At 38.4% G+C, this 14,162-nt stretch overlaps 2 protein-coding genes across 2 annotated transcripts in view; both read left to right on the top strand.

Moving 5' to 3' along the window:
- LOC138623038 (GRAM domain-containing protein 2B) overlaps positions 1-13,861 on the top strand; it is a 191,551-nt gene extending 177,690 nt beyond the window's left edge. Inside the window, exon 15 of the mRNA XM_069702298.1 lies at positions 13,851-13,861. The gene's annotated coding sequence lies outside the window, so the exon portion shown is untranslated. The remainder of the gene's footprint in view (positions 1-13,850) is intronic.
- Positions 1-14,162, top strand: part of LOC138623035 (adhesion G protein-coupled receptor D2) — a 92,308-nt gene that overhangs the window by 15,119 nt on the left and 63,027 nt on the right. Inside the window, exons 16-19 of the mRNA XM_069702294.1 lie at positions 970-1,123; positions 1,459-1,592; positions 1,994-2,109; positions 3,583-3,703. Of these exons, the coding sequence (XP_069558395.1) occupies positions 970-1,123; positions 1,459-1,592; positions 1,994-2,109; positions 3,583-3,703 (525 nt within the window). The remainder of the gene's footprint in view (positions 1-969; positions 1,124-1,458; positions 1,593-1,993; positions 2,110-3,582; positions 3,704-14,162) is intronic.

The following is a 14,162-nucleotide window of genomic DNA, read 5'->3' as shown; positions in this document are numbered from 1 at the left end:
CTCATATTTGTCTCTGGAACATAACAATGAGTTGCCTGAACTCAAACAATCTACAGACACCAGATCTGAATCCAGTAGATGTTGGTGGAACGGAGATTCACATCATGAAGAAGCTGCTTACAAATGTGCAGCAACTGTGCAATATGTCATGAGCTAAAATCTCAGAAAAGAGTTTCCGGCAACATGTTGAATTAATGCAACAAATAATTGTGGCTGATTTGGAGGAGACTAGGTGCGCAACCCGTTACTATTAAGGTTTACCTAATGAAGTGGCTGGTCAGTGTATATAAATAACATATTTCCAACATAATCCTTATTTTATACAAATGCTAAAATTGTTTACATTATTATGTTTTAATGATTTCCTTAACATAGAGTACATTTCTTAAATGCATGCATTAACATACGATCGTTTGTGAGTGGTGTAAACTGAATATTTGTCACCACTGTCACTCGAGATGATGTGCAGCGTGTTTGTGAACCCTTATATTTCTGCAGACATTTGACCTAAAACATCAGCAGATGTTAACACAAGTCCTAAAGGTAGATGAAGACAAAAAAATGGGACAATATTATACTTAATGGGGAGAATGATCCAATATTACATAGATGTGAGTGGCAAAAGTATGTGAATCTTTGCTTTGAGTTTCTGGTGTGGCCACCACTGTAGTTGTTGTGCATATTTGTGTGTTTCAGGACAAATTTAATTAAAATTTGTTGTGGGTAATTGAAAAGCAAAATGGTTAACATCCACTCGACTGTAAATTCTTAGTTGTACTCTTATAGCAGATTCTTGCATGTATGTGGAACACATACCAGTGTTTTAGAAACGCTGTGAAGAAAGAATTTCAATTTTCAGAAGTTGCATAGCTTATTTGATTGTTTACTGGTATGGCATGTTACTCCGGAGCTTCACCTTGAAATGTAACCTGTGCATCTGTCTGCATGTCTGTGCTGGTGTGTTTGAAGGTGGCGTGTACGCTCGTAGCGGCGCTGCTCCATCTCTTCTTCATGGCGGCATTTAGCTGGATGCTGGTGGAGGGACTGCTGCTCTGGAGCAAGGTGGTCGCGGTCAACCTCAGCGAGGAGCAACATATGAAGTATTATTATCTCATCGGTTGGGGTACAAATCATTCTTTTACACATCTTGTATTCTTGTACACTGCCTGTGCAGATTTTTATTGTGGTGGATATTGATGCTAAATCTTAGAGGACATATTAAAATAAGGCATGTAAATGGGCAAATTCATATCAATGTTCTCTTGGCTTGACAGAAATCTGATGATGTAAAAAATTTTTTTTTCTTGTGTTTGTGGTTGTTTGCATCACAAAAGTGTTACTGACTGACCTTTTTTCCTTCCCTTCTACTTTTTGCTCCCTTCACTTCCTAATTGTCTTTCCTGCTGTTTTATTTCTCTTCCTTTCCCCTTCCCCTTCCCCCCCCCTCACTCCATTCAGGTCTGCCGGTGCTGATAGTCACCATCACACTTGCATCGGCCTCAGGCAAATACGCAGCCGACGGGTACTGTTGGCTCAGTGTCCAGAACGGCGTTATCTGGGGCTTCGCCGGGCCCGTCATCTTCATCATCATGGTCAGAAAATGAAATTATAATCCTATAATGTAGTCGTTTCAAAATACGAAATAGAGGACACATATAGCCATTGTTCAGTTGCGGTTCTGGTCTACAGAACTTAACATTGGGTTTGACTATGAAAGCTCTTGTAACCTATAGAATGGGAAATGCTTTGATGTTTCTGTTCCATGATAGTTTTTGCACAGCAGTTGTTTAGTACGTGTGGCTCTATATTGTCATGCTCTTCTTTCCTTCTCTGTCTTCACAATCTCCTTGCACAAATATATCAATCTGCATTTCTATACTTACTTTCTTTTTCTCTGCCCTGGTGTGATGTGTATTTTCTTGCGTCTCTTTCCTGCTAACCACTTAGCCTTTGTCTCCTCTCCTCTCTGCACTCTCCTGTTTTTGTTTTCCAGGTAAATATCTTGGTACTGACCAGGGTGGTGGTCATCACCATCTCCACAGCCAAGAGGAGGTCCATCATGTTGGCCATGGGCACCAGTCCCGTGGAGCAAGCCTATGAGCAAATCAGGTACCAACCACAAGGAGGCACCATTTGTTCTCTTTTTAAAATGTAGTCAGCTGGGCGACAGGCCTTGAAACAGAGAAGCAGGAGTGACTGGACGATTTTATAGCACATTAGTCATTTGAAAACATCCAGTTTTGTTCATCAAACAAGATGGCAATACATTTTGAGTGGATTCCATTAGTGATATTCATATTAAGGTCTTAAAGCGTTAACCACTTGAAATGTTTTAGTGTCCATGTTTTAGATCTCTTATTGACATGTCTTTTTCATTTAGTTCCAATGGATTAACACTGTATTATAACAAAGGTTATCCATAAAAATAAAAATTAGCAGCACTTTTACCTTATAATCACATTTATTAAACAATAATTCAATGATTTCAAGAATTTCTGGAGGTTTTTCCTCCTTCTAAAAAGAATGTTTTTGCTCATGTTGGAATTGTTGAATTATTGGATTTCTCTCTGTAATAAAGTTCTGTTGTAAGGACCTTATCATGTTAAGTGGCCTGAGACGACTTATGTTGTGATTTGGTGCTATATATAGAAATTCAATTCAATGTAAGAATTTCTCTTGAAAATGTTTAAAATGATTTTTGTGATATATATTATTTAGTTAAAATTGTACATGGATAAATGTAATGTTTAACTTCTGCACATCTATATGCTCCTATAAATTCATGTAATACACTGGTTTACTTTGCTGGTCATTTAAAATGCTGGACAGATTGTTGACTCCAAACCAAAAGGTTATTTTTCAGACGCACTGTGATGTCCAAACAGAAACAATATCTTAAGCCCTATACCTGCTCTTTTTGCAACTTGTTTTAATTTTTTGCTTCCTTTATTTGGCTCTGTATCATCAGACCGAAATTTTGCTGCATGTGATGTATGAAATCATGTTAGTGGTTACGTGTTTTTTTTCACTACCTCCACCCACTGGGGCTCACAGTAGGTGCTCTATGAAGGTTTTCAAAGCAGGCCTTGAACCGTTTGGCACCTCTGGGTGGCAGCCATCTCGGAAACTCAAACACATTCCTCCGCTGAATAAACTAGGGCTCGTTGCATTCCATGTCACACACATACGAACACTCGGACAGTTGCGGTTTGGCAGTCACCTGAGTGGGAAGCTAATTTCACTCTAAACAGAATTAAGGTGGATTTAAGGTGGGAAGTTGTCATCCAATGAGCTTTCCTAGCCGCATAAAGTTGAATACGGAACAAGCAGCCTGCCAGAGCTGCTCAGTTTGGTCCAGAAAGAACTGAAAATGGGAGAAAAACTGAATTGAGCACAAGACAAACAGGGAGGCAGAATAACTTATAAGACATATTTGAATTGATTTGATCAGCTGAGATGTGAGTTCAGTTCCATCTGCCAGTCAGCTAGTTTAGAGTATGGTGTGGGTGTGTGTTTGCCAATATTCATCAGTAAACTGTATGTGTACATGTTTCTGGGTGTGATTTCTTTTTGTGTGCACAGGGCTGCAGTGAAAGCAGTGTTGGTGTTGCTGCCTATCCTCGGACTGACGTGGCTGTGTGGCGTTTTGGTACCTTTCTCCATTGTCATGGCCTACATCTTCATCCTCCTCAACTCCTTACAGGTACACAAAAACACACATGCGCAGACACACAAATCTTAAAACTTAAACAACATTTGCAATATTTAACAAGATAAAAGAATTACATGTTCTATTATGGAAGAGGCTCTGGGCTGATATGAACGCTTCCATGTGTAAGAGTGCCTTTTTTTTTTTTTTGTCTCAAAGCAGGAATAAATAAAAAAGAAACTATAAAAGCATATAGATAATTGAACAAATGTAAACATAATGGTGATGACACCTCTAAAATAGAAAAAATAAATATGCAAGATTGGAACGTATCATTACTGATCACTTTTGATATAAGGATTAGCAACTAGAGAAACAGGCCTGAATGACAAATTTTATATATATAATAATCTACTTATGATTTGTATTGCCAAAACAACTCACTGGATGTCAGAATTTTGCTGCCCACACATTATCTAAAACTGCCATCTATCTGTGTAATTAACTGGAATATATGTACGATGAAATAATGTCACAGCTAAAACTTGTGAGCAACTTGAAAAAAAGTTTCTCGACTTCAAACAGCTTTTTCTCATCAATGAGCAACAGAAAGGTTTTCCATTATACATTGTAATTTTGCCCTTCTCACGTGGTGAGGGTACACAGACTGTCAAGGCTTTTATTTGTCAGTGACAAGGCTGAGGCAGAAAGGGGAAAAAAGAGCCTCGGTCTGGCTTGTGTTAAGCAGGTGCTTCATTTTAACAAGGAAAGTGGATTTGTATTGTTTGTTTGATTATTTCTGCTTTATGTATTCAGAGGTCAGCATTATTGTTGTTTGTGGCTCATAAATGTTGGTTTTATGCTTTTAGTCCTCAAATTGTGAGGTTCTTTTTGTCACAAACTTTTGAGAAATAACTACTTTTTACTACTGTATAAAGTATATAATCTAATTATAACCAATTTAACCATGAGCAGTGCACCTGCAGGCATCCCCGCTCCATTTGAAAATGGTCACAACTTGCAATATGAATTATTGGATTTCACATGGAGTAATAGCTGTGTAGCATTATTTTCCGCTGCAGTGATCACGGAGGAGGCTTGGATGAAATCATGTAATTCTCTCAGTGCAGCAGACGGCCTCATGGTACCCAGCTTCCCCGGCATCTCTACATCTGCTGCTTGATCTGTAGTCGTCTTTTAATCAGCTGTATCTTTAATTGAGCTGTATATTTAACGAGAAAATCAATAGAGGTTTTAGCTGCAGTCTGATCATTAAGTTAGGCCTCTTGGTTACCATAAATAGCTTCTGTTTCTCCCTCATATCTAATTATATTTTTTTCCATGTCGACAGTAATTAATACAGAAGGTTTTTCTGGGCTCTTATTATACCGCTGCACTGCTTCACATGTTAATGCGTAGTATGGATTTCTATTATGTTTCATGCATCTGTCTCTCTGCCTCTGTCCAATCAGATGTCCACCTGTCAGTCTGCAGTCTTTCTCTTCGTCTGCCCACCTCTTTTGGTCTGTTGCATTTCTGTTCTTCTGTCTTTCTGGGAAGGTTCTAGACTCTTGCAGGCTTGTAATTCCAGATATGTTGATTAATCCTTTAGTTAATTTGATGAACAAAGTTTTTGTCCCATGCAAAAAAAACCTTGTTTTTGCATTCTGCATCTGAATAAATTTCCAGAATTAACATCACCCATAGTTTTTTTGTTCCAGTAAATTAACATGTGCACAGGAAAGTGGAGCGCCCTTATGTTGGCAGACTATTGCTGGACACTAAACAGAGATGTTCCTGAGGCCAAATATAAGCTTGTATATTTTAGAAGTATGTTTGCACATATTTTACACGTAACAACATGTAACAACACAACTATGAATACGTGTTTCACACTCATGTCCACTGCATTTGTGGAGATGTATAAAGCCAGGTGATATCTATGTGATTTTATTTTTAAACCAAACAATAATAGTATACATTGTCGTTGCTTCTGTTGTGTGAAATGGAACAAATTAAGGGCAAAAGATTCAGCCTTATGCGCAAACTACCAATGTCCTCGCAATTTCCCAATAATCTGATTATTATACATGATACAGACAGCTTGTCTCAGCTCTATAAAGTTTAACAGAAGTTATTGCAGTCACAATTCTGCCATATCACATATTGCAAATAAAGTTAGAAAGATAGTGATGATGCTTGACAGTGCTTGGCCTGGTCATCTCTTCTCTTCTCAGCTCCAGTTTCCTTTTTCTGCCTCTTTCCCTTGCAACTCTGATTACATGCAGTACCTATTCTATTATATAATTTGGCCACATATGATACACAGGGCAAGAAGATCATTTAACATGTTTTTTGTGTGGTGCATGTTTGTGTGCCCGTGTGTGTGTTTATTATTTGTGTTGATGGAATTTTTGGGTATCAAAGGGAGGCGCCTGATAATAACCAGCTGCTCTGCCTTAATAGAGCCATAGTGAGTCTTTCAAAAGCCTCAGCAGTTCAGGACACAGCAGGAGCTCTACCAGGCTGCAAGCTGCTCTGTTGACCCCGCTGCTCTCACTGTGGCACTTAAAGTGGTAATCCTCAAGATTATTTGTTAGGGGAGAATTTTAATACATCCTTGGGTAAAGTGCATATTTCTTCACACTGGCTGTGTCGCCATTCAATCATTAAGATCGTGTGGGCCTGGCTGTCACATTCCTTTTTGATTTGATGTAGCTGTGACATTTCTGTAGGTGGCCCTTTGTCTTCTGGCTGTTCAGTCATAATAGTGACAGCATGCTTGTAATTGCAAGATCCTTTTCAGCTCTTCCTCTGCAAAGTGGAAATGTTAAACACAAATTCATGTATTGCTGACGCCTTATAAAAAGGTCAACGAGGCAACATGCTCAATAGAAGGAGAAATATAGATTTAAAACAGGTTTGAATATGCTTTTCTTGCTGTTGTAGGAGCAGCATTTATAACTAAATGTGCTGTTCATTTTTGCTTTTTAATTTTCTTTGTTGATTCAACTGGAAGTCAGAAAACCTGGACGGGAAAGGTAGTCTGGACATGATTTTTAGCCTTGCTTACAGCATGGCTCTTGGAGTGGCAATGCTGGTCTGTCTGCTTCTCGGTCACTTTTTGGTCCAGATTTAAATATCCTGGCAACTACTGAATGCATTTTCATGATATTTTTTTTATAGAAATTCTCCAGAGAATGAAGCCTTTTGATTTAGGTGACCCTTTGAGTATTCCTCCAGTGGCAGCATTAGGTTGACATCTCAATATCTTCATTATTAGATGGATTGCCATGAAGTTTGCTACAGATAGTGGGGTTTAGATCCTCTTACATTTTCCTTTAGTACCGCCCACAGGTCAAAATATCTCAAAATGATCAATTTTGGGCAGATATTCCTGGATCACAGAGGATGTTTCCTACTGACTGTGGTGATTCCCTGCCTTTTGCATTAGCACAACCAGCAGGTTAATATTTTAGGTTCGTGTTGGTTCTCCACAGGAGGAATTGTAAAAGCTTTGATCCCTTTGTACCATAATCTAGTCAAAATTACTGTATGTCCAATACTTTGTTTTCTGATGAAAGTAGAACTTTTTTTTTGACTTTGTTAGATAAGATTAGCAATTGTTACCAATCTAACATGCGAAACTAAGATGATGAACATACATTTTAAACCTCAAAGTGTTAGCATTATCCTCGTGAGTATGTTAGCCTGCTGATGTAAGGATTTAACTCAAAGCTTTGCGTGGCTTTACTCCAGCCTCACAGGGCTGTTAGCGAGTCTGTGGTCCCATAGTCTCGCTGGAATGTTTGCCATCATCTCCTTTTCCTTCATTATCCCTCTACTATGTTAATTATATCCCGTGTTTCAGTGAACCACTATCGTCGTGTAGTGCTCTCTTCACTGTCATTGATCTCTTCGGTAGGGAGAGTACAGTAGAACATATTAACACCAAGGTGGGTACTCATAAAGATGATGGAATGTGTGAAACTCTAAAAATGATGCATGCAGAACCTGAGCTGGTAGGGAAGAGATAAAAATAATAAAATAAAAAGGAGCTGCTCAAGTTTTTTAGGAAATCGTTTTTTATTTGCAGCTGTTGTATTTTCAATGGGGCCAGCCAAAGCAACATAAAGCTTAAGCGGCAAGCCTTTACTGTTAAATCAATAAAACAGATAATGTTGACAAGCCTTTTTCATTGCTCTCCCTCATGCCCTCCTCGCTCCTCTTCTTCCTCCTCCACCCTGACAACGCTGTCTGAAGTATCTCTGCTGTTGCTGTTATTTCTCCCAATACAGACCTGAGCAGGCCATTATGAGCAAACATACAGCAGCCCTGGCTTAAATGTTTATCTGCTGCACTGACCTCTGCAGCCGGAGCTTTGGATTTTTACTTGTGTATGCTGCGCTTGAGTGAAAGTAGCATGCAGGACATACTGTATCTGTGACATCATTAGGCGTCACTTGCAACCTTTCATCACTGATGTGTAGACGTTTTTTTTTAAGTTGTTTAACTTTTTGCTCTGACAAAACAAGAAGACAGTGGAGTGTGCTTGCTTTTTTTCCTGACCGGACTGCTTCACATGTTGCAGGACCTTATTTGCTAAGTTAAGCGACAAGTTGATATTTGAAATTTTAAAGATTTTTGCCAAACTCATATGGAGTAACATTAAAAATGTAAACTACACTGTGTTTATCAAGAGGTGGTGAACATCTAAGTTTTTTTTTTTTTTTAGAATGCTTTTACATAAACAACAAACAAAATGTATGTATATAGTCTGCATTGTGCAGCATCAATGTGTTTGCTTGAGTTTCGAGGGGGTATGATGCTCCCCTAAGTCGATTGTAAGTTCCTACTCTGAGTCAGTAGTTTTTATGAACATCTTCACCATAAATACAGACATGCCTCATCTGCTTCCTTATCAAGCTCGAGATAAATAGCATGGCGTGCACTGTGTGTGTGTGTGTGTGTGTGTGTGTGTGTGTGTGTGTGTGTGTGTGTGTGTGTGTGTGTGTGTGTGTGTGTGTGTGTGTGTGTGTGTGTGTGTGTGTGTGTGTGTGTGTGTGTGTGTGTGTGTGTGAGTGAGAAGGAGAGAGAAAGGGGGACCGGGGGCTATTTGGTTAGCCCATAAATTGCTCCTCCCTCTGTCATCCAATCTCTGTGCAATGTCATTCAAACCCCCGCACTATCCATTACCTGGGTATAATAGACTCCTGGCCATGCAGTGTCCATCTTATTATTAGCCCATAACTTTAAACTATCAATAACTTTGAGCTGCAGAGAGAGACGGGGTGGGGTGGGGAGAAAGCAGGGGAGGGAGAAGAGGGAGAAAACAAAGTAGAGAGGTGAGGGAAGTTAGGGAGTTGGAAAGAAAATGTTAGGGTAACGGTCGTCCTCTGCAAGTCGTTGAGAGTGTATGAAGTCCCCCGTGGTGTGTTTTGATGACTTTACAGGGAAGGTATTTTTCAATAATGTATCCTTTTATTTCTGTTATGTCGCTTTGCTTCCTGTGGAGGGCAGCCCTGTGCCTTGTCATTACAGTGCAAATATATAGAGAAATCAATGAGAGAATTTATCTGAGCTGTTTCATTCATATCACATTAAGGTCTTTTATGTCCCAGGAGCTGATGACAACAACATATTCGGTTTCCTTGTGAAATGAACAGACTAACAAGTGCTAATGAGATTTTACAGGCATTCAGCAAAGTTTTGGAAGTGAAATTATCACGTCACTCAGAGTTAAAGATGACTTCAGAGAAGAAATACTGTTCAGGTCCATGAAGAATGCAGTAATCATATAATAGGTTGGTTTTGTCAAATAGTTAATCCTTGTAATTATTTTACGCTCCAACTGAAAGTCCCACCTCCTAAATGTACAAACAGCCTATTGTTTGTGAAGTACGTATATATTATTATATGTTACTATATTATATATAGTATTACATATTGTATTAATACATGGTGTGTAATTTCCATAAGACTGTTTGGAGTTACAATCTAAAAGTGGGGAGTTAATTCACTGATCATGTTAGACGTTCACAAAGCCACATTAGACAGCCAATAATGCAAAGAAAAATCTACTGTAAGCAGCCTTTTTACCCGAGGCGTAGTTTTAAAGCAGCTTAAAGCTTCAAAAAGAATATCGTTTGCATTGAAATGAATGCAGCCCCCCACCACACACACACACACACACACACACACACACACACACACACACACACACACACACACACACACACACACACACACACACACACACACACTTGGCTGGTGGACATCAGAGTGTATCCCAAGATATAGATATGATCAATAGAGTGTTGCTCTGCTTATTGATTTTTGCTATAGGAGAGATTTGTTGTGTGAGTAAGCAATGCTTTTACAGCTTCTGAAGTGATTATTTAAGAAAAGGTGCTTTTTCTTTTTTTCTTTCCCACTCTGTAGCTGTGTGACTACAAAGCTGTATTTGTACTATAGTGTAGCCAGTGGTTCTATTCCTTGTGTAGTTAAAATACGCACAACATGGCATTATTATTAGCAGATGAGGTAGCCTCAGTCTGATTTATCACCAGAAGCTAATCCGGCTTTTATTCATTATATTTCAGTGATTCATGTCAACTATCTTTGATTTCACTGACAAAAGGGGGGAGTCTGTGGGTCTGGTTGGGCAATCATTTCATATAATTTTTACTTGATTTACAGTGGACTTTACAGACTTTACTTCTGCTCATAAATACTGATTCTGAACAAATTGATGGTAAAAACTACAATAACATATGTTGCTGAAGGTTGTTTTTTTGTCTGATGTGGTGGGCCATTCTGCTTTAAAGAACTCATGAACAATGTAAGCTTCACAGTCAGGCCATGGTAGTATACAGGTTTTTTTTTACTCTCACTCTCAGAAACCTCTCTATAGAAAATAATGTAAATTACTGTCATTTTCAGCATGAAAGTAGTTAATTTCAGACTAAATGCTGTCCCAAAATATGTACTGACAGCTTTATCACAGAATCCCTGATCAGTGTCAGCCCTCCACAACCTATAACCATTCACACTTCAACTTGTCCCTGAAGACAAAAGAGTCTCTGTCAAATTGCATATATGCATTAAAGAGACTTAACAGCTGGTATCTTTTATACAAAAGTGCACATGTACAGATTTAATTGTATTTTTTTCATTTTCTAATTATGTAATTCAGTCAATATTTCCTTATTTAAAAATGTGATTAAGTATGTCAATTATTTTTATAGTTTGCACTGATTTGTAGGGCATGGAAAAGTAAAAGAAGTACAAGAAAAATATGAATATAAAATATTCCAATAGAGATGTTAGATTCAGCATTTCAATGAATGCTTTTGGTGTATGCTTTCATTATTTTTGGTTCAGCATTACTATAAATACCAGATGAGTGGTATGCTCGATATTAGTTTGTTAATTGTTTTGCTTAAAATTTTCCTATTTAAAAAAAAAATAGTACTTGTTTTAAAATATATCTTTCATTGCTGCCTTTAAATGAGATGTGTCCTTATGATTGATTAATTAATGCAAATTGGAAATCAATCTTGATGGTAAAATATTATACGTTGGTAAGAACCAGTTGGTGATCAAATGATTTAAATGGATTTTCGTATTCTCCTGTTAACTGTTTTTTGCAAACAGTAAAAACAACGAAACAGGGACCTTACGGAGCACTTTAGGTGTGTCGGCCCTTACAGGTGGACACTGACAGTGAAAACATTTCTTTATATTATGTCAAGAAATGTTCTCTTGATATTACCTCGAGTCAGCCTGCAGTTTTGAGCATTTTGTAAACATCGGAGTAAAGTCATTTCCATACTTGTTGAGCTAAGGAAATCAATAAAAGCGCAAGTTCCTACATATTTGGATCTCTGTTTTGCATCACACTTTGGTGATCCTAAATTATTTCCCCTACAAATACATAATAAACTGAAAAAAATATTCTGAAATGAAAAGGTAGAAAATAAACTAGTAGATGAGAAGATTATGTGGCTAGAATGTGCTTTGCAAAAACCCTTGAAGAAGTGTGTGTGTGTGTGTGTGTGTGTGTGTGTGTGTGTGTGTGTGTGTGTGTGTGTGTGTGTGTGTGTCCGTCCGTCCGTCCGTCCGTCCGTATGTGATCCTGCACTTCCAGTCTTTTAAAAACCAGCTTGAATTTTTTGCTTTAAATGCGTGTGACTGCACCACTATTGTTACGCCCTGCAGACCGGGGAATTAGAAGTTATTTTAATTTCTCATTTGGCAGAAGAAACCAAAACAGCAGAACTTGGATCCAGTTTCCTGGTCAGTCCACTTGTGGACCTGCACAGCCGGCCCATTCAAAGTCACATTTTTCCTTTCCTGGTTCCTCTCCCTCCTTTATCACCCTGCTGTACCATATTTTAACAAAGGCTCACCGGAATTTTTTTTTTTTTAGGATGACCACTCTGTAAATGAGCAGGCAACAGCTGATATTGTCTCAGTAAACACAGAGCAATGTAATGGATTTATGTAGCGTGTGTGTGTGTGTGTGTGTGTGTGTGTGTGTGTGTGTGTGTGTGTGTGTGTGTGTGTGTGTGTGTGTGTGTGTGTGTGTGTGTGTGTGTGTGTGTGTGTGTGTGTAAATGAGATTAAACATTGGTAATTTGGGGGCATTTATTGCTATTTCGATGGATTATAGTAAATAAAGTTACCCGACAACCAGCAAAGATTAGTTAGCATTTAAATGGCCAATATCATCAAATCATGTGTATCAGTACAACCTTGGTTGTAACCCTGGCTGCTTTCTCACACACTGTAACATGCTTACATATACATGGAGTGACACACACACACACACACACACACACACACACACACACACACACACACACACACACACACACACACACACACACACACACACACACACACACACACACACACACAGGCACAGGCACACATGGCAAACATCTCACTGGTCAGATTATGGAGGGAAATGTTATTCATTTTGGAGTGTTTGAGAAAACAGGAACCATATTCCCCCGACGTCCTGATTCATTGTCGGCTGTATCTCAGATCACACGCAAATTTAAAAGAGCGGCCATTTCTCCCAGTGGAGTGGAATTTACTGGATGCACTGGGACAGAAAGCGATTCTGGATATTATGCCGTTGGTAGTGGTCACATTTCAGCTACTTCACTGACATGTTATTCTATTATTCACATTATTTTGTAGTTTTATACTAAAAACAAAATTTCATACACTCACACTGAATATAGCTTTTTCACCAATGAAAGTTGAATAGTTTTTAGTTGTGTTTTACATATAAAATTACAGCATTTAAACTAAACTAATTTGCAACTATTCTTTCTCAAACTACACAAATATTTAATGTACAAAAAAAACTAAACAATTTAATGAGGGTATTGCAAATATTATTTTAAAACAGATTTTCAAACAAACTGTTTGTGGATGATGAAATTTTTTTAAGTTAATGTAGTCATAGGTAAAATCATGGAGATTTATTTATAAATCCATATTTTAATTGGTGTCTCGGATAATTATGAGGTAGGGTGGAAAAACAAACAAATAAATACACGACATGATTGTTTGCATTCCCACTGCCTGGGAAAATAACTTTTCCTTTGAAAAAGAGTCCACTGTTTGCATTGCATTCTCAATTACCAGGCGCGGCATTAAAACAATATTCAAACGGGATACCAAGGTCAGCGCTGACTCCCACCACGCTTGTCTGAGATGGCACTTATAATGAGGATGTAGCACAGCTTTTTTAAGTAGTATATTTATAGTGTGTTTTGTCTCAACTTGTACTTATTTGTTTCCCCTGTTGTCTCTTTTCATCTTTTGCCATATTTTAATGTTTTCTTAAGTTTGTAAAGCATTCAAATTAGAGCTCTGTTGAACATTTCATAATGCCGTATGTTCACCTGCTTGAAGGGAGGATTTCTTACAGACGGAGGCTTAATTCACAACGTTAGCATCAAGGTTTTTGTACAGAAAATCCCTCGTAAAAATGGTCACCTAAGTACCCTTGAAATTAACTGAAAAGGAGTCGTTGAAAGAAGCGGTGAAAAAATATCAACCTTCATTCTCTCATAATGTAAATATTAAGTCTAGGAGTACAGACCGGCAAAACTGAAGAAGGAGCTACGGCAATTTAAATGAGGAAGGACAGATTTTTTTGGGGGGGATGAAATTCTATTGAAGAGATCGGTTTTAAAAAAACTAGGCTGGGAAAATAAAGCAGCGGGAATAATAGGCTTCCTGTTAAAAGAGGCGAGAGAATTCCTGTCATTGCTCTTGCCGCCACCCCAAAGACCTCTCCTTGTGTTAAACCTGCTGGCATTTATTTGCCTTAGAATTACCTGCCAGCTCAATTTAGTAATAGACTGTGTCATAAGAAAGCAAACCATCCCCATTGCCCCTGCCTAACCTTACCTGTGTCTGCACTTGTGTGTGTGTGTGTGTGTGTGTGTGTGTGTGTGTGTGTGTGTGTGTGTGTGTGTGTGTGTGTGTG

This window comes from Brachyistius frenatus, unplaced genomic scaffold, assembly GCF_029030835.1.
Source record: "Brachyistius frenatus isolate BFR_SWC_R1_liver_20210118 unplaced genomic scaffold, ASM2903083v1 Contig_41, whole genome shotgun sequence".
Taxonomy (NCBI): Eukaryota; Metazoa; Chordata; class Actinopteri; family Embiotocidae; genus Brachyistius; species Brachyistius frenatus.
This window is presented reverse-complemented; position numbering and strand designations above follow the sequence as displayed.